Source organism: Falco cherrug, chromosome 4 (genome assembly GCF_023634085.1).
Source record: "Falco cherrug isolate bFalChe1 chromosome 4, bFalChe1.pri, whole genome shotgun sequence".
Classification (NCBI taxonomy): Eukaryota; Metazoa; Chordata; class Aves; order Falconiformes; family Falconidae; genus Falco; species Falco cherrug.
In genome coordinates, this window is record NC_073700.1 from 30,608,187 (window position 1) to 30,632,315 (window position 24,129).

General features: G+C 40.6%; 1 protein-coding gene across 1 annotated transcript in view; it reads left to right on the forward strand.

Moving 5' to 3' along the window:
• Window positions 1-24,129, forward strand: part of MAD1L1 (mitotic arrest deficient 1 like 1) — a 380,521-nt gene that overhangs the window by 99,970 nt on the left and 256,422 nt on the right. Inside the window, exon 11 of the mRNA XM_005438213.4 lies at window positions 15,663-15,807. Coding sequence (XP_005438270.2) covers window positions 15,663-15,807 — 145 coding nt within the window. The remainder of the gene's footprint in view (window positions 1-15,662; window positions 15,808-24,129) is intronic.

Consider the following 24,129-nt stretch of genomic DNA (forward strand, 5'->3'; position numbering starts at 1 on the left):
GATGGAAGATCAGGTGTCTCGAGGTTATGAATATTGGTGTAGTGTCTGTCCTGTGTATATATAAGGTCAGCGGTTTATGGCTGTAATGTGGTCTTCCCCTCTTGATGTAGACAAGGTAGGTCACCAGGTCCCAGGTTCTCCAGTCTTGTGGCTGATGGAACAGAGTGTTCTTCTGGCCTCTGGTGAGAAAGGGGTGTTTGCATAGGAGATTTGCTCAGTACCTTGCTGTGCTGTGTAAGCAAAGAATCCTTCTATCAATTCATACAAGAACTAACCCTGCCTTTTTAAAGGTCGTTTCTGTCTCAGTCAGCTCTTAAAGTTCAAGAGGAAATAAACTGCTTAGAGTTGGCATTTTTCAAGTCAAGTGTCAACTTTCCAAGCCCCCAAGCCAGTCAATGCAGAGGAAGGAGAGATTAATCAGTGAGCTGCTTGGTTGATACAGTGATTGTGCAGAAACATTCCCTTTTTTCTTTCCTCTTTATGGGGCTTTGGACTGAAATGGAACATTACTGAAATATCTCACTTTCTCCTTTTCACTTTGCAATGCAAAAGTACCCAAAGCTCTTTAGAAGTGCTTCTTTTCTCATTAGTCCACTGACAGCAAGCAGAGAGTTTGTCAGGGCCAGTGAAGTAGGACACAAGGAACATTTTATGACAATGCCAATACCTAAAAGCTCCTTTAACCACAGAATCTTATTATCCAGTGAGAATAAAATGCACTTTCAGAAAGCAGCTGAAGGGTGAAGTCTCCAAGCAGGTGCTTGCCCTTAACTGCATTGATGCCTTTCCCCATGCAGGAGACAGTGGATCGATAAGGAAATAAACAGGAAGAATGGGCTTTATTAATCAAGCACAATGGACGCAGCAGGGGAGATGATAATGGAAGACAGGTGGCAATCGAAGGCCATGCTGAGCATAGACTATGTATTGGCTGCCAAAGTGCCTATATTGAATGTGGGAGATGCAGGCTACGGAGGGACCAGCACTGCTAATTGTTGGGTAGCTCCAAAGAGAGCGAGCTGTGCATCCCATTTATTGTGTTGGGTTTTTAGCTATGGTCTTGGCAACTTTTTCCTTGTGTATTTGTTTTGTTGGCACATATAAGCTCTCATTGAAGGTTTTCAGCCTAAAAATGTCTTCTTTCCTTTGTAAAGGAGTTTGCAAAAATATACACACCAGCAGCATTATTTTCCTTTCTTTGCTTTCCAAAAGAAAAAAAAAAGGCCCCATAGTAGGAACTGTTTTTTAAAGTGATAGCTAAATCAGCCCTGCCAACTGTCTCTGCTTTTTCCAGTTGTATGTTCTTCACCTTCTTGGTTTGGCTGGTACAGCTATGAATCCTCAATGTAGGAATGCTCTGCCTGCCCATCATGTTGTGGAAAATGGTGGTGATAATGTATTAAGGGCTGCATTTCCAAATGGCTTTAAAATAAGAATAATTTTCTGTTTTTCTCTACATGCAGGTGGCCACTTGGTGTGAAATCACACGTGCTATCATTTTTTTATGCCCTTTGGATTTTAATGTAGTTCATGTTTGGTTTCTCTAGATACATAGTTAAGACAGCAGCTCTTTGGAAAATTTGGGTCTTTGAAATTTTTCTTTAGTAGTCCTACTTGTTATTGTCACCTGAGGTTGCTGAAAATGAATATTGTGTATCTGTTGACCAGACAGAAGATCATAAACAGGTCTCTTCTTGCACAAGAAGTTGGTTCACAGTCCTTTTAAGTCCTATTCGCATTCAAACAGGAGTGCATGAAGTCAGGTGCTGTGAAGAGCTGTGGCTGGTAAGGCAGGGCAAGGTGAGGCTCAGGCTGGTGGTTCTGGTCTGTAACATCTGCTGCTCCAGTCACAGCTTTTTATATCCATTGAACAGCGCAGATGATGCACCTCAACCTTATCTTTATGTACATCTGTGGGATGCCTGTGATCTGCAGCCACTTTTTATCTCCTCTTTGGTGCATGTTCTTTTTTCACTGTCCTCTGCAAAGGCTGCACCTTTTGGATACCAAAGTCATGATCTAGTTGGAGCTGTGTTGTGTGGTGGCATTTGGCATGGAACATAGTGCTAGGGGAATGAAGCAGTCCTCTGTGGAAATGCCCTTTCCATTCCAAACACTGAGAAAACCTGAACACAAGTATGGTCAAATATAATGGATAGTTATGGCCTTAACTATTACCTATTGGGAGGGTTTTGGCAGGTTTCAAATCCTTCTTTTTTTTTTTTTTTTTTTTTTTCTTTTCATGGGAAGATTATGATAACAGAGACTGATCAGCTGGACCACTTGCTGCTGTAGCCAAGACGTGGCAAACTGCACCTGTGAGAACAGAATTATTTTTTTTTCCAGCTACTAATTTATAGTTTGGAAATTGAATATGACTCATGTATGAAAGAGCTTAAATGACAACATATTCACATAAGATAATGTAACAAAAATGTAAAATTTAAGCTAGATGAGATCTATTGGTGTGCATTAAAAATAGGCAAAACCTCTTTTTTAACCCTTTTCTGCAGATTTGCGATCAGATCAAAGATCAACCTAAACCAATGAACCTTTCCAGAAGTTTTGGGCAAGTCTAATACAGGAGCAAATGCACAGTGATACTGCTTACATTTTCCTCAGTTTGAAGCTTAAGAATTTCTTGAGCTGAAGGTGATACCTTTTTGTATTTAATAGCCCATGATGAATTTTCCTCCATTAATTTTAGTTCTTCCACCAAGAGGCAGTGACCAATTGCTCCTTCTTCACATCCTGCCACTTATGATTTTGCAGACTCATGATTGTTTCTGTTCTTCTCAGACTGCTGTAGCAGAGTATAACAGAGCTAAACACCTTATCTTCTGCATCAAATCAGTTCCTCCTGGTTATCGAGTACTGGCCAGAGTAGTATCTGACAGGGAGAGTTTGGGTGATAAAGATTTATCAGAGCTGGTCTTCATTATTCTCCATTAAGTGGAGAGGGGAGAAATTATGCCATTATCGTCAAATGAGAATTAAAAGGCTGAACAGGAGCAAGAATGATTGCTCTGTTAGAAATGCATGCCCAAATCACTGTGGGCTGGAAGCTAGGAAGCCAGCAGGTGAAGCAGAACTGATCCTGGTGTGACTGGAGGATCTGACAGATGCCAGCCCTTCCTGGGACCAACACGCACTTGGTATTGCTTTACATTGTGGTATCCCACAAAGTAGCCCTGTAACTGCATGTTTATTTTGCTATGGAGAGACTTCCACAAAGGTGAAAAAGGCTGTGCTTCTTCCACATCCCAGGAAAGAGAGAGACAAATGCTGAATCAACTGTGTCCAAAATGTTTCATAAGCAATTCCACAGGAAACTGAGGAAGATTAACCCGAAGGGAGCTTTCATGTACCCTGAAATTAGTGGGTGTTCTGTGACTTCAGTGGGGCTGATGTTTGACTTGGAAAGGAAGAGGTAAGCTCTGCATTCCGCTGGATACAGGCATGGTGCTCCAGATGTAGATGCGATGGTACGAGCTGTTACAAACCCTACAGCTGGGGCACTCACTGCTTGTTCAGGGACTCTGGCTGTGTTCGAATCCAGTGGAAAACTGCTGAGTTAAGCAGCGCGGAAACAATCTTGACTACTTGTGTGATTGTCCTGGTTTCAGCCGGAAGTAGTAGCTGGGACAGTGCTGTGTTTTGGGTTGAGGGTGAGTGTAATGTCAACACCCTGATGTTTTAGCTGTTGCTGAGTAATGCTTACGCTAAGTCAAGGACTTTTTAGCTTCTCACGTTAACTTGCCAGTGAGTAGGCTGCGGGGGGACACAAGAAGCTGGGAGGGGACATGGCCAGGACAGCTGACCCAGCCTGGCCAAAGGAATGTTCCATACCATATGACATCATGTTCGGTATATAAACTGGGGGAGAGCTGGCTGCTCAGGAACTGGCTGGGCATCTGTCAGTTGGTGGTGAGCAATTGTTTTTCATTTGCAGACACTGTTTTTCTTAGGTTTTATTTCTCTCTCTTTTTGTTATTCTCCTTTTCATTAGAATTTATCATCACTATTATTGTTATTATTTTATTTCAATTATTAAACTGTCTTTATCTCAGCCCACAAGTTTTCTCTACGATTCTCTTCCCCCATCCCACTGTGGAGGGAGGGAGCGAGCGGCTGTGTGGGACTGAGTGGCTGGCAGGGATTAAACCACGACAGTGATGAGTTATGGTGCTCCACTGCTGAGGGCAGAAACTCTTCACACAGTACCTGCTGAATCCACACTGGACTACCATCCCTTCCCTCCAACATTCAGTGCTGGCACATGGAGCTGGTTGATAACATGGTTTGTGATACCAACTGGCTGAAACCGAATTACATCGAACAGAGCTGTTCTTTTATGGTACAGAAACAAAATGCATGTGTTTAAATTCATTTCCCTATCTCAACTTCACTCCAAAGTAAAGCGTCTGACCTCTCTGCTCATCTATTGATTTTGAAACCTGAAACTGCTGCATAAAGGCTATTTACATGTCCACCTGACTGGTTTCTGTATTAAGTATTAATTACAAAAAGATTGCATAGCACGTAGTACTATGTTTTATTAAACATTTAAAAATATTGCTGCAAAAGAATTGATGTAACGGCTGTCAATGTAGTTGTTCTGGCAGCTCTCCTTCCACAGTGACAGTGTTATTCCTCTTGCCTTATAGTGGTTTAAGGGTTCTTTGAGCTAATTTGGGACACAAAGTAGATTGCTGTGCCCTGCAGGTAAGTCCTAATGGTGTCAACAGTCCAGTGGAGGAAACAAATAGTGCTGTGTATTTCTGGGTGGTAACAGGGAAAACAAACATCCACAGAAGATTTTTAGGAATAAGGTTAGCAGGACATCAGTAAATCTGATCTGGGCATATCCTTTTCATCACCGCTTGGAAACAGCGTCTGAGAAAGCAGTTTGCTCAGCCAGTATGTCTGGGCAGCTGAGCAGAGGCAGAGTGAGAGTGTGTAGTTATACAGTATTTCTTGGGTTTACAGAGAGTGGGGCTTCAGAGGTACTGCAAAAGGAATGGCAGCTAGTCATGGTGTGATAGTCTAGCTTGGAAAGATCCCAGTCTCTTTAGTCTCATTATCTGACACCAGATGGCTGGAGACCAGCTCTTCTCTGCTTTGTGCATCTGTGTTTGCTTATACACATGCCCCAAATGGATGTATATGAGAATGAAAACTAATTTAACTAGGATGAAGTTTACCCCACATTGGATGTTTTGGGGGCATTTCAGCTAAGTGGTGTTTTTTCTCATTCTTGTTCTTAGATACAAGTTCTTCACACGCACGTGCACACACATGCACACACGCGTGCGCACACTTTAAAGTAATATTTTCCCCCTATGAAAAATAGGTGTCTGGAAGACTACGTAAGGGTTGCAAAGTGAAGCTCTTGGAGGGTAGGAAATGCGAGAATTAAAGTCACTTGATGCCTCCTTAGTCTAGTTTCCTACACCATGCAGGATTCTGTTTCACTTGGCAGAGATGGGGTATTATGTTGTCTTAATGAGTAGCTATGCATTTTTTTTCTATAGAGAAATTCAATAATGTATTACAATTTATCTGTTACACCAGATGCAAACCAAGGAGAAAGTATAGCCTTATTTTGGGGATTCCATTCCTGGAACGTTTAGAACTTGCTCTTTCAAAACACTTAGCATTTCCAAAGGCTTCATATGTTATGAGTAGCTGCTATTGATTTAAAACAGTAGTGTCAGTGCCCAGCACATGAGCTGAGCATGAAGGAGCCACCTAATGACTGAGCACTAAGGACTACCTTTGAAGAGTTCATGGTATCAGCTAGGAACTCTGGCATAGGCAAGAACTGGAACCATTTTTTGGGGAGTCTTTCAGTTGCCTTAGTGTGAGACCATTCTCTTTAAGCAATTTCTGTGCTTCATTAAATCTTCCAAATTCTGCAGTAAATGAGGCAGAGATCCTGCAGAAAACAGATGCAGTTAGCAGTGAATCCTGATTTGTTATTAGAGCATGGTAGGAAAGATCATTACTATGTCACATTGTTATGCCCAAAGGCATGGTGACACCTGAAAAAATCATGGTTACTGGTCAGGTTATTTCATCAGGGAATTTTTAAGACCTTTGCAGGCTTAATATGCTTCCCTATTTTGGATTTAACCATTAGCTTGTCTGTTATAATGCTGTGCTTAATATGGCTTGGATCATGGTAGACTGCTTTGACTTAAGTTGAGTCAAAGCAGGTGGGAGGCAGATATGAGATGAAGCTAAATTGGTGTTTGTGAGAAAGAAAAGCTAAGAACAGCAGTCTGTCGGAGTGCTTGTCATAGATAGTTAAATGACTTTTCAGCCATTCGTTTACTTTTTTCTGCATCAGTGTCCCATGGGTACGTGCTAGGGGGTAGCGCTTAATTATTTGGGTTTATTTGTTGTCAATAAATATCCGTTACAGATTCTCTTCTGAGTCCCCAGTGAAAACCTAGACAGGTTTTCATCATATAACCTGGAGGGATTTTCACTGACAAAAGCCTGAAGCTGAAATGCTGAGCTCTAGCTTTGAATTTTAGGGAGAGTTATGGTGGGGGGTCCATCACTGATTTGTTCCGCAAGAAATATTTTAGACAACTGTGTTTCTGTAGATTTATTCAGGTAGTCTTAGATTCAGATATTAAAAAAAGAAAGTGACTGAACAGCAATATACAATACTCATTTCACTGTGGAGTACAGTAATGCACGTTGGAAATGAGATCTCATTGGAAAAGGTCATTTGAAACAGATCTGCAGAACCTTCACGAAGCTGTAATGAGTCATGAGTCTGTGAGGACTCGCTTGCTATATTGCAGTGGAGGGTTTAATGTTTTGTTTTTCTCATCTAAACACTTTGACCCTCTTTATTTCATTAAGATAAGCTATTATCTAACTGTCAAGAGCCTAGAATTTCAGCAGATTTGTTTGCTGACAGGTTCATTCAGCACAACCATTCTCCTGCTCACTTCTTTCCCTACTTCAAGCAAATTTTCCTTTTTTTGCTCCTCTTTATCAGTCCTTTATTCTTTACAGCTCCTCAGCTCTCATGCTGCCTATTCCCAGATGACTTTTCCGCTCTCATGATAAGTGTTGGTTTGAATGTGTAACAGAATTTGGAAATATTCTTAGTCACTCGTGATGTTCATGTCACCAGTTGTCTGTGCTGTGTTGCTGTGCTTCACATCAGTGCCGGAGAGTTGGGCCTGTGACTTGACAGCTTGCTGGGAGGGAGAATATTTATTGAATGTATAGCCTTTACAGGATATTTTTTTGCAATGCACATAATACTGAGTTGGGATGAGAAAACTGTGCAATGCCTTCACCTCACTTCTCACTTTAGACTGTGCAACAAATCGAAATCATTGAGGCAACCCCCAATCAATAGTTGGGAGCGAGTGGAGTTGCTGGGGCATCTCACCCTCAAAGTAGAAGCTTAACCTCAATAGTATGGGAGAAGCAGAAAAAAACGGTACAAAAAGAGTGAGAAGTTTTGACTTTCTTCATCCCATTTAGGCACAGCCGTGAGTTCATCCAGCCCACAAGTGTGATTATAGATTGGTAACTGATGGGGCCAACTGCATTATTCATTATGGTTCAGATTGAAATGAAATCATGGAGGGCAATTTTCTGTGTCACACTTCAAGGTCAGATGAGAGTATTTATTATTCCCTCTCTGTTTATCTGTGAATGCAAATCGAATTTAGTGATTCAAATTGATGAAATGTTAGAAATATAAAACTCATCAGAGCCGACATGAAGAGAAATTACTGGGTAGAGCTGGCCAGTGACTTCACCATCCCATGTACAGGCCTCTGCTTTGATTAGTAATTATTTCAATCTTTGGGCTTTCTCATTCCCAGTTTTGTTTCAGTTGTTGTCATTTTTGTTTTCAAGGAAAAAAAAGTGTAATAACACTTCAAAGCATTTAGAATTTGAATTAGATGATGTAAATAAAGCCAGCTGCAGAGAGGATGCTTGGATCCTGGCTGGAAGGAAGGTTTTCTTTCAAAATTCTTACTTGGGGTTGGGTTTTTTGGGCTTTTTTGTTTGTTTGTTTTCCTGCCTCCTGTGACAGTTCCCTTTCTCAGGATTTTGCTCCCTTGCATTGCACGGAATGTTCAGAGCTGGTGTGGGGTGTGATGGGGAAGGGAGCAGTCATTTCCAATTGTTGGGTGCTGAAGCTCCCTGTGTTTCCTTACTGACATTATTACCCACGGGCTGACCTTCCTCACCAGCCAGTGATGCTGCCAGAGCAAAAGCTGGGACCTGCAAAGGGGACCAAATGAGCACGGCTCTCTTATTGAAATAATTGGAACGGAGATGTTCATCTTCCCAACTCATTGTGATGTATTTTGAACAATTTAGTGAACATCTTGCCTCCCTTTGGTCTATCAATCTGTGGTCAGAAGGCATTGCCGTAGTGTGGGTCCTGTTGCCTGCAGTGTTGGAAAGAACCTAGCGGGGGTTATTCTTATCTCAGAGTAGGAGTGGAAGATCCTTATCAGTGAATGCTCTTTAAAAATAGGCAGTCCTCCGTAATTGCCAAATGCCATATACAAAATTATGATACATAGATAGATGATACATGCTGTGCAGGCTATATGCTGTGTTAATAATCTTAGAGGACTGTTGTTTTTAACTCCCGCTTCTTAATTGCTTGCATTTTATTAAGAACATTTAGTACTTGCTTCTTTACCAAGCACTGCAAAGGGAATCAGTTTGCTCAGGATGCAACTGCATCTGACTTGTTGTTGATTCAGAACAAGAGCCATGAGCATTTGAACATACCAAAAGCCCGTAATAATTTGTCTACATAAGCTATTATAAATCACTTTGTGTATTCAACTATCAGCTTGATTTCTCCTGTAGCCAGTTATACTGAAGACAGCAGCATTTTCAAGTTAATAAGCATGCAACAAACAGTGTGGGTTCAGTGGTTTTTAAATACTAGCAGAAGTTTTGTTCACCAAATAAATGCCTTTAATAGAAGCTTTGGCCTTATGAACACTTTAGGTTTGGAGGCTTAGAAAAAGGATGTTTGTGCCTGTAGTTATCTCACTCTTGAAATACTTTACATTCCAGAATTCAGTGAGGGATGTATTTGACAAATTATTCATGTTTCAACTTAAAACCAAACCAGACCCCAGAAGTCTCTCATTTATTAAGACACTGCTTTTATTGTCATCTTGATGGTGAGTGTGGAAAGCATATTTAATAGCATGACAGTAAATCTCATGTTGAGTGGCTGATTAAGTATCCGTTCAGATAGAGCTGTGCTGGGCTTTGTATTTTGGCAATGCTCCTGGTTTTGGTTCCTGTGGCTTCTTGTGGTCAGCAAAGCCATGTGTGTTGCAGCAAGCGTGTTGACCTCGTAGTGAAAGGAAGCAGAAAGTGCCTGATGTGAATTTCTTTTAGTAAATCCTAACTCCTGCCAGTCAGTTGTGGCTACTGTACCGGGGCTAGAATATAAAATTTATTCCTGGTCTGTAAGTGTTCACTTTGAAGGAACTGCATTTCTCAGCCTGTTATGTATACTGCTGGTTGGGGAGTAAAATTAAATACTGTCTCAATGATAAAACATATTGTCAGTGTACCAATAAATCTCCAAACATCTGTCTGCTGCTTACCCATTTCACCTGTCCACACTAGCAAAATAATTGTCTTTATGTTTTCCCTCATTATAAACTCAGTGTGCTTCAAGTCTTCCTTGGATGTACAACAGCAACGTGATGTATGAACTGCTTATTTTTGAATGATCTGTGATTTATGGAAGCATGGTAATGGTGAGTTACATAAAAGGTCTTTGAGAAAATACGAAGCGTGAACCAAGGCAAAGTTTGCAGACGTTTCCTGAAGACTTGGGAGAAATAAATAGCAACAAAAAAAGCTTGTTTTCCTACTGACTCTCGGTAGACTGTTTTGTGTAGAATTTTCTGTAGCAGTATTTCATATGCCTCTCTACACGGCACAGTTAAAGCTTTAAATAAAATACAGCCCATGTAATAACTTCCACTAAAGATGTTAATATTTTGTATTGTTGCTCCTTCTGAATGTAGTAGGCAAATAACAGATAACAGGGAAGCGTTGGCCTCCACAGTTCCCACTTGTGCGCGTCGCAGTAGCAGCACAGTGTTCCAGAGCAGGAATAGATGCTGCTGCTTCAGTATGTTTGCAATTTTGCATGTGAAGAAGAAAGGAAGCAGAATAAGGTGCCAAACAATCTTATTCGAATAAAAGTTAGCACTCAAACCTTTAGCTTTTGAGTGGAAATACTTGTAGCACTAAAATAATCTCGTTCCTGATGTTTGCTTTTCTAGTTTACCTGCCTGAAATTTATTAGTTGAGGCAGCTCCATTCTGCAGCAGTGTTCTTAGAGCCCTCATCCATCTTTTCAGCAGCATTTTATAATGGATCTTTTTTTTTTTTTCCTTTTTAACATAAGGTTGAAATTCTCATTTTACTAAGGCCCACCTTTTCTTTCCTGTGCCCTGTCCCTTTTTAAGTCAGGCTATTTTTGTCCTCATGATCTCCCTTCTGTTTCTTCTTTTGAATTCCCATCCCAGATGGTGGTTCCTGTGGAGGCAGGTTAGGCAGAGGATGGGTGGGGGGAAGGCTGTGCCAGAAAGTAGAGATTGGGAGGAGCCTTGAGGGAAGGCACAGGCAGGGATGTTCTGTTGGCTAACCCACCAGACAGTATGAACACATGCTGGAGTTGCCCTGTTGCTACTTATGCCTCCATTTGGGCTTATAAAACCTGGGGGAGACGAACCAGAATGAAAACCAACATTTTTGTTCAAGCTCTCTGTTTATCAGTCTACAGCATGGTTTATGCCTGTGTGTACTGTCTATAAATGTGTGGATACGTTGAGAAGGCTGCAAGTTGTCAAGCCTCAGGAATGGGTGTGCTTTTCTTCATCCAAACGTCTTGCTGCAAAACAATTTCCCTCGCTCCTTTTTGCCTCATTAGCTTGTGTGCTAACCTTTTTATTTTGGACTCTGACATGAAGACATTGATAGTTGCAGCGTGTTTCTTCTTTCTGTTATGTTTGTGCAATAGCACTGTCATCGTGTTTTCCCTCTGTGCCTCTTCAATGTTCTTCCCATCCACACTCTTTGGTTTTCGGTGCTTTCTCTTTGATGTGATCCTTGTTTCTGACAGTTGGCCCTGGTATGTGTAAGTGTGTCATCTTTTCCAGAGTTGCAACATGACCCAGACAGTGTTGATCCTCTAATTGTCTATGTGCCACTGTGGACTTTGTGTTTTCCTCTCAGGTTGATATACAGACTGATTCTGGAATCCTGTTTGCTTTCCCTGTTACTTTTTTAATCTCTCTGAGGTGGTTACTTGGCTACTGAAAGGATGAAATGATTAAAATAATGTTTTATGGATCATTGGGGGTGGGGAGCTGTCAGCTGCTTTTGTAATTTTCTGAAGGGGATTATTAAAATGTATCTTACAGCTTCAGTATTCACTTTCTGCCATCATTGTTCTCAGTCTTAAAAAGAACATTCTGGAAAATGAAGTTTCATCATTAAGATTACACTGAAGTGGATTACAGAAGAGAAGAGCAAAATATGAAGAGTCTCAACAGCTTAGAACAGAAAGATGTTGGCATCTCATCCACTGGGATGTGGAACAAGAAACATTAATAGTCTGATAAACAGAAATGACTTTTTCTCTTCAAGGCGTAAAAGGTTTACTTTGAACTTGCAAAGATTTTAGAAAAATGCCAGTTCTTCAAGCTTATGTTGAACTTTGTGCCTGCCTATTTCATTATTTTTTTTTAATGCTTGTTTTGAGCAAGCAATTACTTTTGAAAAGTCATAGGTGTCATCAGTGTGGAAGAAGAGTGCACATGTCTAACTTCAATGGCGTTTGCTACTGGATATCTACTTTCAAATCCTCTTTTGTTGTCAATAAGGAACATAACCAGCTTTTTGGATTTTTTCTTAGAGACAGTTTATGTTGTATTTGGTGCAGTTTCTGGAAGAATTATCAATCTTTCCTAAGAGAGGAAGAAAGGATCTTGATAATTTACTTTGGCATGGTGTGGAGAGTTGTAAGGAAGTTGAATTTCATGCTTCCTATAGCAAGGAAACCTATGGTCACAGTCAGTTCAGAGAGTTTAAGTATTGTTTCTGCTTTCATAAACATATCTGGCATTTAATTTTTACGTACATTAATATCACATTTGATCTGAGGCTGATATGAAAAGGTGATGCAAACGCCATGCAATGACTGAGGAAATGGCCTATTTGTCTCTCTTTGCTTAACTCTTCTCATGTTTTAAAACAGTCGTATTTCAACCTAATTTGAGAGGTGTGTATGTGCCTGAATGTCTCCTCTTCATGAGATGTGAATCTCAAATATTTTTCATTATTTCAAGAAGGAAACTTGTGGTTTATCCCCAGCTGGCAACTAAGCACCACGCAGCCGCTTGCTTGCTCCACCCCCACAGCGGAATACGGGAGAGAACTGGAAATGTGAGAAAACTCATGGGTTGAGATAAGAACAGTTTAATAGGACAGAAAAGGAAGAAAATAATAATAATGTTAATAATATAAGAATTAGAATATATAAAACAAGTGATGCACAATGAAGTTGCTCACCACTCGTCAACCAACGCCCAGCCAGTTGCCGAGCAGCAGCCCCCAGCCAGCTCTCCCCCAGTTTATATACCGAACATGATGTCATATGGTATGGAACGTTCCTTTGGCCAGGCTGGGTCAGCTGTCCTGGCCATGTCCCCTCCCAGCTTCTTGTGTCCCCCCGCAGCCTACTCACTGGCAGGGCATGAGAAGCTGAAAAGTCCTTGACTTGGTATAAACACTACTTAGCAACAACTGAAAACATCAGTGTGTTACCAACATTGTTCTCATCCTAAATCCACAACACAGCACTGTACCAGCTGCTAGGAAGAAAATGAACCCTATCCCAGCCAAAACCAGAACAGAAACCTAGCACATACCTTATTTTTCATTGTGAATGTCAGTTCAATCATAATCCGTCAGTCCACTCAGCATTTGTAGAAATAGGTCACAATGTCATGAGAGTAAGAAAAAAAATTTGTCCTATCAAAATGGTTTGCAATAATCAAATGCAAGATTCTGGCTCTTTTGTAGTATTTAATCCTATGTTTGCATTTTTAGTTCTGTTCTGACTCTAATGAGGACTAAGTTTCTTTGATAGGGCAAATAATATTTGCAGTAGGGTTTCTGTGGCACGAGTTAATTTGTTATAACACAGTTGATGAGGTTTTTGTACTTACATTTACCCTATGCATAAAAAAGCAATATTGTTGAACAAACTACAGTGACTTTTAAGACAGTAGCTGAGATTACTTGGTCTCACCCATCTATTCTGCCGTGTACTGGAGGCTGACCTGTTGCAAACTTGGTAGGCTGGCACGTATATGTGGGCCTAAAGTCTGTCTTAGCACAAGCTTAAGAAATCAGTCTTAGTGCAAGGTGCCTGGAAAGTGTTTTAAGCCTAGGATTTTCAGAGGCATGGTGTGATGAATCTTCATGTATGTTTTAAGATTTTATCCAACTTGTGTCCATCAACTGGAAATTAGTCAGCCTAAATTGCCCCGAAGGCATGTTTAAGGTGTAGGATGCTGTATTGTGAGCTGAGCAGCAGTGTGAGCACGTTGTGAGCATGTGTTCGAGTTTGCTAGCTACGCTGCAAAGGGGTAGCCTCCGACAAAAGGATGGGCTGGAGAGCAGTGGTGGGTATCTTTGTAATTTGGCAGTTGTAACTTCTGAATGATGTGGGTTTTTTGCACTGCAAGTAATCACTTCTTGTGTGGCATGTGTTTGTGACATTTGATGTTTCGGTTATACCACTTAATTTTATCCCATATTTCACAGTATGCCAGGACTCAACCTGCTGTTTGTCATCTTAGGATGCTGGCTTCCAGGAAATTTTTTAATATGGATTGATTTTGCAGAATCCAACAAGAGTTGATTCTCTATTTTGTTCTTGTGGAATTCTTGCATTATTCAGTATGAAAAAGGCTAGTGTTCGTATGAAGTACTCAAGAGACTGAAATTGAGATGTTTGCTGAGGTTAGGATGGGGAAGAGAGTATCCAGTGCAAGGCTGGTGCTTCTTCATGTTCCATCACCATAGATACTATTCTTGGGTGCAGGTTCCCTTTTTAAGTGATTAATTAAAACAGAACCAAGGAAGCATTGGTGCCCTGGTAATGAAATTATACATTTTCAAATGCAGATTTGAAGACCTCTTGATGAACCTTCCCACCTGAATACAACAATGAAGAGACTATTCCATAGTCCCTGATTATTAAATTGGTCTGTGAGTGGTTCAGAATTGAACTGGAGCTTTAAACAGGCTTCTAATTCATCCAGTGTTTTAAAATGCATGTTTTAATTCAAGGGGGAGATTTTGAGGTAGGGGGACAGCCGCTTGGGGATTTTGGTGAATTCCTACATAAATTTCCCAAGAAGTATGGTTTGGTGACATGGTAGTGCAAGAGGTACTTGATTTATACCAAGTGTCTTTTAAGGCAGTGTTCCCTTTTTGGATCTATCTAAGCAATGCCTTAACAATAGTGCTATTTTATTTAAAAGCTTTTTTTTATTAATTTTCTTTTAATAATAATGATAAAGAGTACCCTTCTGAAGCATTTATAAATTTTTCGATGCTGTTTTTGTCATCAGAGAAACAAAGATTATCAGTTCCTGAGTAAACTAGAGATGTTTGTTTCGGTCTTTCTAGCTTGCTTGAGGCTTTATGACTTGTGTGCAGTACCTTTTTTCATGTCCTGCCCACTCTTTAAATACCTAAAGTTAGTGAAGTCTTGGATAAACTTGACATGCTTAAATTATGAGCCGACTCTCAATAATCACAAGAATAATTTCATTCTTACTTTGTTATTGATCAAGTACTTTGCCAGCATACTTGATCTGTGATGAGCTGCTCTATGTGTGCCTTGGAACAGCTACCCATTAGTGTCCCAGCAGCACACTGAGTGTCTGAAGGGCATGCATGAAGAATATCTCCAGGAATACATGGATAATAATTGTGCATTACCGTGTCATGCTGCAGAGAGCTGAGAAGAGGGACCAGGCTATTCTGGCTGAATTGAGAATCATGTCCACATTGCAAAAGAAGTGCTAATCACCTGGCCTCAGAAGACATTTCTCTTCCAATATAGGTAGCTGGCAAGAGCAATGTCCAGGTGGTGGCTGTAATTACTTGCTGGGTATTATCTGTCAAAGCAGATCATATTAAACCTCAGTTTTGCTTCTACTTTTTTAGAAAAAGGTGAAAAGATACAGTAGAACCCAAGACTGTGAATCGTTTGTTGAAAATGAGGCATCTTCTGAAGGGCAGATTGGTTGATTTTGAAATAGATATGCAGTTATTTAAATGCTTTGTATATGTGGGGTTCCAGTAATTGCTTCATGCTGAACAAGAAGGCTGTTACTGGGGGTGGTTCTTCTCTCCTATCTTTTTCTGAGAACTGCTGGTAATGAGACTGCAGCTATTCTGTTTGCAGTGGTGCAGCCGTAAAATGAAATGACACCAGCCCCAATGTCCAGGTATCGTGGTGATGCTTCTCTGCCCATTTTTTCTGATCTCTCTGACTAAGAGGCAGTGGTCAAGATTTCACCAGTCTGTATTATCTTTCTTAGTGCCCGAACACTAGAGAAGGCCCGGCAGCAGCTACAGGAGGAAATACTACGAATTCAGAGCCAACTCTTGGATGAGAAGAAGAAACGTGAGCAGCATGAAGCACTGGTCAGACGGCTGCAGAAACGTGTGTTGCTGCTCACCAAGGTGAGTTTCTAGATAGTGCTTGGAAAAGCCTGTGCCCTTATTTCTTTCCTGTAGGTGCAGTCCTTGCTTTCTTCTTTGTTCACCTCCATAACTGGTACTACAAAGTTACTATGGGGTCTTTGTGTACTGGGTGCTACATAAGACGTGAAATGTCGTTAGAACTGTATTAGAATAAAAGCAGTAGTACATCCTAAGGCTTTGTTAGCGTTCCTCCCATCTGGGCTCATGCTGCATTGGCAATACATGACTTTGTCTCAGGCTTGGCATTTGTGTGAGGGCAGAGAATTGAATCATGTTGTCACTAGAGTGTTTTGAGCCACTGAAGGGAATTTATAATGGCTTTGGGTGAATCACCTGCTTTCCTAAAGAGAATGAAATGACGGCACCTTGTCAACTGTTCCTGTGGAAAAACAATTTACAGAGAGTAAGAGATTTGCCTTCCTCTTCTGCTGAAAGTCTGTTTGAATGTAATGGTAGGCACTAGACCAGTAAATTGAAAATACGTTTTAAGACCCTTTCTATAGGATATATCAAAGAAGTCTGCATTATCCTACATCAGGTATGCTCTCGTGATGAAATCTATACAATAATTTTGAAGTCTGTAGAGCGCTGAAAACTTTATATTAAATCCTGAGAGCAGTCTTCCCCCAGAGGGAATAATAATTCTCTATAGTCAGAATGGTAGTTACTTCACTTTTCAAGAATACTCCTTAGAAAACTTCACTCATCTGAGCAGTCTCCCTGGTGTTATAAAGCTGCTCATGTAAGTAAGCTTATGTGTGTACGTAAGGTCAGGCTCAAGTAGTCAGAGCATGTGAGAGGGAGACAGGCACATCAATGTATGGGGAGGAAAGGTGCTGGTATGGGAGTGACTGAGCAAGGGGGAAAGGAGGTGTTGTGTTGCTTGTGCTTTAAGCTTTAATTTTCAGCATCAACTAAAGCATTTGGATTGATTTTAATTGTGTTGCACCCAATTCTGCAATTCTGTGTAATTCCGTGTCATTGTTGAGCCAAAGAAACTGTGATATATAGTGCGGAAAGCAGAGCTTCTCGAAGCATGAAGCAACCACTTTACAAGAGGATATTCTATCAGATCTGGCTGCAGAATCTGATGCCATGGAGAGTCATATAAGTGAGAAGAGAAAAATGACAGCAGTTCTTTCTGCTTCACACTGAGGTAGGCAATCGGTGGATGGACCAAACTTTCCATGTTTCTGTCATGGCAACAGAAAAGGCATCTCTTCTCCTTGGTGTTTCTAATACCCCCAGCAGCAGACAGCCCTCTGTAGTGTTCTAGTTTGGTGCTGGCATGGCTGGATATGACACAGGTGGACACTGAACCCAATTCAATTCCTTCATTTGCAACCTCTTAGCTGTCTAGCATTGCTCAGCCCTGAAGGAAGTTTCTCAGATGTTTACTAAAATATTCCCTTTGTTAACTTATTTCCAGTCCTCAGCAGAAATAAGTTTTATCATAGAATACAAAAATATTATTACTTTAAGTACTGGACAAAAAGTCAACAGTATTTTATCATGTAATGAATTATAACCTAATTTATATGGAAAGATTTGTTTGCTGTCCTCTCCCAGAAGACGAGTAGAGGAGAAGTTGGAAATGTCCTTTGTCAGCCCATGGCAAATAAACGTGTTTTGACAGTGGAAGGTTTTCATGTGTTCAGTGATTCCTCAACTGACCGTTTTTAAAGGAATAAAGACTCTGTTGTCTCTGAAAATTTATATTCATGGAATCATAGAGTGGTTTGTGTTGGAAGGGACCTTTACAGACCATCTAGTCCATCCACAGAATGCCCGGGGTCCTTTGTGAAGAAGTACCTGCATTGTGGTACTTGGGCAATCTATCCTTAGCACTGTTTTCCTGCTGGTTGCTCTTTTTATGCAAAATCAGAAGAAGGAATTTCATTTAATTAAAAAAGTATGATATTGTGATCTAAAATGAGATTGAGCAAATATATTGCCTGTCAAAAATAATTATTTTACATTGAAAGCATATCACCTAGAATGGTATTTAATCATCTAATTAGTGGCATCAGTAGTACAGTGTGCTTCTATGTAATTTGAGAATGGAAAAGATGAGCTCTCTCTATTGAATCTTTGTCTTGTTAAATAGGACTGTGAAAATCTAATTTAGGGGAGACTATTATATATAAGATTGAATTGCTATTGCTTTTGATAGTGTGATTTTTTGCATTTGTGTATATTTGACCCTCTAGTAGGGCAGTGAATCTGTTCCTGTATGCTGTGCAAATAAGGATTGAAAGGCATCAGACGTGTTCAACAGTGCAAGTTTAATGCAGTAACAGCTATTCTTTCTTTGAGCTCAAATTGTAACCTGGAAGTCTCAGGCCTTGAATGTGTTTTAAAAGATCAATAGAAAACAATAAGCTGTTCTTCATTTGATAACAGCAGTACCAAATATTTTAGTTGTAAACCTACTCTCATACTTGCTAGGCCAATCCGATTCCTTCTCAGCTTACTTTTATGACTGTTGCATTTTTTTTCCTCAAGATTCAAGCAATACTTTTTGGCTTTCACAGATTGCTTGTCTCACTTGTTCAGTCTTGTTCATTTTCTCCTCACTACATTCTCTGTCTTTCTTGGTTGCTCTCATCTTTCCATTTCAGTGCGTTTAACTTCTCCATCCGTGGCTTGCTTCCTTGCCTCATTTGCTTCTTTTGGGCTTTCTTGACCTTACGTGGGCTTTTCCACTTGGTTTACCATTTGGAATTGGCACAGTTATCAGTCTAGGATTCTTCTGTGAGTCACTACAAATCTCTCTTCCCTGGCTTGAAGAGCAGCCTTGTCCTGTCTGTGGTGCACTACTGCAGTAGTCCAGCCCAGCTGATTCCACCTCTGACAGTGACAGGGGGCTGGCACGGGAGCTGCATCCTGGTTATTCCTGTTGACAAGCTGCTGTTTAGAACATGTTAGTTCATTACTTTCTCCCGTATGTCCTTGTAAATCTCGGGGCAGTATTTAAGTTTTCTAATCTACATTTTTTCAGTGAAACATAAGACTAGATTTGTATGCCCTAGAGGTTTGCAGACATTGACGGCTTGAAGGTATCTCCTGGACCGTCAGTCTGTTCACTGAAGGTGATGCAAAAGAATTTGATGTTTGAAGATTTGTATTCACTCACTCTTACAGAAATCCACTTGACTGGATTTCCTGTCTGTTGTGCTGTCTTTTTGCTTTGGCTTGCTCAGAGTTTTAGGGTAATCTTTAATCTTTGCTATAATACCTGAGGTAATTCCGATACAGCTGTAGTGGGACATAATCTGAAGTGCTGGGCAAAGACCTAGTCCACCTCTGCCCTTTTTCCTTTTTGATTTACTGTTGTATTGGCTTTGAATGCCATGTTTACCTACACAGTTTTGTGTTTGACTTTTATGCTGTCCTTAAGCTTGTGAGTATTTCTCTTTTTCTGAGAGCTTTGCACACAACCTCTGCTCTTTGTTTATGAAGTAGGCTTATTAGAAACAGTCAATTCTGCTACCAAATGGCTAAAATCTGAATCTCTTGGGAAATTTTATGACATGTAGGTCTTCTGAAATGTAAAACCCTTTCTGAAAATCCTTATCTGAGTGCAAGCAGCTGATTGAGTCAGTATTTAATGGAAAGCAAGCTCTGGTCTTTTTGTTTCGGGAGGGCAGCTTTCAGAAGGTACAAATGGACTTTGTGCAGCAGGAGTGTGGTTGGAGAAAAGCAATAAAGGCACACTGGAGGGTTCCCAAAGCCTTCTGATGTGGAGGGCCAACAACTGGCTTGCATGGATCTTTTTAGGCTTGTCACCTCCTCCTCTCCTTGTGTGATTTTTATCTGGTTGCAGTCAGCCCTTACCTGTATTCCTTACTTAGCTTGCTGTTAGGGTTTAGACCTGCCAGGCTCTTCTCCTGCACACATGCAGTTTAGTGACTCCTTAAAACAGTTATTTCTTTTGTGTCCAAGCTGGTTGGATCTACCTGCATGAAGCTGCAGGGTGGGTAGGAGCAGCCTGTAACGTGTGCAGCAAATCTGACCAGAGACAAAATTTCCTGCTTCTTTTGCATGATCCTTCTTTTTCTTTTTTTTTTTTCTTTTATGATCCTTCGTGGGAATCCCTTGCCTGTTTGCATACACCAAAACTCAAAATGTGAAGCCCAGTTTTGGTTACTTCTTGTGACTTCTTCCAAATGAGTCCAGTTTGCTTCTCAAATTGTAGACTTTGTGAATGTAGGCTGTCCTGATTGCATCCCTTGCTCTTGTGTAAGGCATAATGCAGCAGATGAGTTTATCTGATTGTACTGGATGTTGTTGTTTTGCTGTGTTTATTTTCTGTCTGTGCATTTGTCTGCCTTTGGGTACTCCACTGCCTGGAGAAGAAGCTGAAAAATTCCCTTTTGTTTTCTAAGCTTTCAACCAGATCATGTGATCTGATAGGAAATCTGTTTCTATTGCGACATAATTTAGGCCATCACCATAAAAGTTGGAGATTAAACAAGTATTGATTAACCAACTCCAGCGGACTGTTCATACCCCATGTTCCTTGAGGTATCTTTGCAAGAGTCAGTGCGAAGTATCTAAGTGACTCCCAGAGCTGAGAATGGCAGAGATGCATCAGAAATGGGACTAGGTAATTAAACTGTTCATTAAGCATGGCAGATGCAGAGTTCGTGACTTGATTTGCCATCTGCTTTGTTTTGTAATCAGTAAAGATTTAAAATAATGCTGATGGTTTCTCTGTCATATTGGGTCTTACATTTTTTGCTTGGGAGGCAGATGATTTTAAAGCACAGGGAAGGATCTTAAAGTTCTGGGCGTTCAGCAAAGAAGGTGAATTAACATTTTTCCAGGGATATGTGAAAAATTAGCTTTAAATATTGCACTTGGTAGCAATAAAACCACCCACTCTGGCAAACAGATGCCTTGCCACAGACCTTCTTTTGGATATCATACCCTGTGCTCAGTGTCCAGGTAGTATGGACAGCTCTGGGGCAGAACTGAGCTGCTTGTTTGTGTTACGAGTAGTTTGAATGCTTCTCCCTGGCTGTTACAATATGATGCTTCTTCCTTCCTTCAAGCCACTTCGACTGCATGTATCTCATTTACTTACGCATCACCAGCTGTGCTGCCATGCTATGTGTGATTGTTAACTGCTGTCAGCCTGGCCCTTGCCAGTCCTCTCCCTCATCTCACCGTGGCTCCCCATCATAGGTTTTTATAAACCCATGGAAGTTAACTTGTTTTTATGCCTGCAAATAAATACATTTTAAAGCAATTCTACTGCTGCCTCTTCTGTAATTCAGCAAGGCAGGTTTTGTTGCGTGAGACAGGACTTGCTCGATCATCCTGCGTGCTTGGGAAGAGAGGAGCCAAGGCACTCTGTGTTTGAAAGAGACTCAACAACTTTTTAGATTGAGGACAGTTCCCTTTAATTTCAACTGAATTATATTAATCAGTTAAATCATTTCAGAGAAAAGGTGATTGGTAGTTGTGGGTGGAGGGGTATGATAGCAAGGGAAGAGAGAAGATCATTAACAGCTGTGGGACAGAGAGAAAGAGGTAGTTGCTGCCTGTGGAGTACAGGGGGTTTGAACAGGTCTCTGCTGAATTGTAACTTTAATATCCACTAACATCATAAATTTTAATTCCCAGACTGTTCTTGTAGGGCGCCTTTTTTAAAGGATGAAGACTAACTAAGGTAGATCAGAGATGGGGTAGATGCTTTTATGAAAAGTATCTCCCCCCTCATTAGCTGGTGTTACATTGATCCTGAGCTCAGTCTGATGCAGAGCCGTTGTTGGGCTTCGTGTTTGTGGCTCACACAGGAGTGTCTGTGTTACTGGGTAAAGCGAGCTAAGTTTTGTGAGGAGAAGGTAGTGTTTGGGGGTTTGATGACAGCTGCTATAGACATTTGCTGTTGGGGCTGATGAAAAAACACATTTTGTGTTTGGTTTTGTTGGTGTCTGACAACTCTGTGTCTTGTGAGGTGGAGGTGCTTCAGGGAAAGAGTTCTGGGAGGATTTCTTTTAACACTGGAGGTTTTTTTCCCCCTATATAACCCAAATTTGTTGTGATTTTTTCTTTTTTAGTAACTTCTTCTAGTTACTTACTGTGTTATGTTTTATTCCTGTTCCACCTAACCATCACCTTCTGGACCTCGGGCAGCTGCCTCACAAACGTAGCAGCATTGGACATATTTTGCTGTACCACTCTTTGCCTGCAGTGGATGCTCCTCAAGGAGATTTCTGCAAATATTTATTCTGACAACACTTTTCCTGACTGTTTTTTAAAAAATTTCTGTCACTGATCTGCTTCACCTTTTTTAATCATCTTGCTGTCTGCATTGTAAGGGTCTTTAAACCATGCTCTCACCTTCCATATGTAACAGTTTTCCAGGACCTATTGACCTGATGTCATATATCTCTAGATCTTGGAGTCTGAGTGTGATTTTTCTCCTTTGTCTGTAGCCCCTAATTTATCTGCTTCTGGGTTTATTTGGCTTGCAATGGAACGGTCTGACTGGAGTTTTCATGGAAGTTGCTACGGAAGATACAACAGAACAAATGCAAATTTTATCAGCTTCACCACAGTCTTGACTGCGTTACGCAAGTCACTCAGCTCTGCAACTGTAGAAACATAGCAGTGTTGGTGACGTCCCCCTGCCTTTCTGATGAAGCAGTCATAACATTTAATGAAATGGTTTCATCTGCAGTGCCTGCACTGCCCTTTTGTAGCATGCTGATCAGAATCCCACAACAGTCTAAAGGCAATTTTTGCAGAGATTTGTACAATGACAGACTAACTTTGTGCTGATTTATACTTGATGCTTCGTTATATTCATTATAAGATCTTATTTGCATGCTTGACATTTTAAAATATTGTGTTTGGAATGTGTTATTTATTTTGAGACCTTTATTAAGCAACCTCAGTCTAAGGGTTTAATTGTTACTGATAGCTAAGAGTATAATTACCTCAGTAAAATATCATGACTATATTAAGCAAATGGAAATTGTTTTCCAGAATAAAATGAGTACAAGACATTTTCCTTTGAAACAGGTTGTTCCATGAGGCCTACTATTATCGTTTGCTAACACTGTTGTAGAGTCTAAAGAATGGCTAAGGAGAGCTGAAATGGACGTGTTTAGAGAAGAGGCTGGCTGCAGTACTTCTGAAGCAGTGCACAGAGACCCTTTGGAAGGAGGAAGTATCTTTAAACTAAACCAGAAAATATTACTGTTTCTCAAGTGAGAGCTGCAGATTCTTGAAAGACAGGAGAAATGCATGTTTTCTGGCGTGGGCTCCAAGACAACTACCTGCTTTTCTTTTGCTTCGTTTTCTTTGTTTGACATGAGTTTCCTTACTTTGCTTGATTTGGCCATAGGTTTACTACTCATTTTTTTTACTTAGTGAAGAAAGTAGCGGAGTTGTGTTCTCACTACTTTAGCCTGCTCCAAAATGACTTTCCAAAGCCTAAGAGTTCCCTTGGTTGCTGACTTGTCAGTCTGCATCTCTTGAAGGGATCTCTGGATCTGAGAGGCCTGAGCTGGTTCCCTGGCTGTGAGCACTGCTGATGGTGGGGAGTGCTGTCTGCCCTTGCCTTCTGGCTTTCCACTGGATCCTCTCTAGTGAGATCTTTTGCTCTTGATCTGATGTTGCCCTAATTCTTCATAACTAATGGATAAATTTGCCTTTTTGCTGACTTTGGATATTCTACTTTGTGTACCTGTATAGGTACGTATAGGAATGCGTCCCACAGAGGCATGAAGGTGATAAGCTTTGTTAGAGCAGAGCCTAGTCACCTGAGGGCTTTTGACATGGAAATGGTGAAGTTAGCTTCAAATGACCAGCCTGGAGGCAGAAGATGAATAGACTCATGTGCCTTGGTTCCCTTTCCCTTTTAGAAGCTTGAAAGAGCTCATAAAAATTATCTTAGCATTTTTTTGGGAATCAATTCTGTGTAATACATTCTCTTGCCTTTTTATGTAGCTGGTAAACTCTGTAATGATAAAAATACAGAGTTCATTACTATCTTTATATCTGATGCTTTTGAGGTGGAGGCACAAGGACAGCCTCTGTATTCTTACTGCTGTTATGTCTGACAATTTCTATTTAAGCTAAGTGTTTAGAGGGTTTTTAAAAATTTTATAACAATCGAGAATATGCAGCAAAGTTGAAAGTTATTTTATGAGGTATTTTTGAAGGGTTATAGAAATGTGATCTTTTTTTTCCCAAAATACTGACTGGATGCTACTTTGTTCTACTACTGCTAGATATTAATGCTCAATGCTAAGAGGTTAGATTATTAAAATTAGAAATATACCC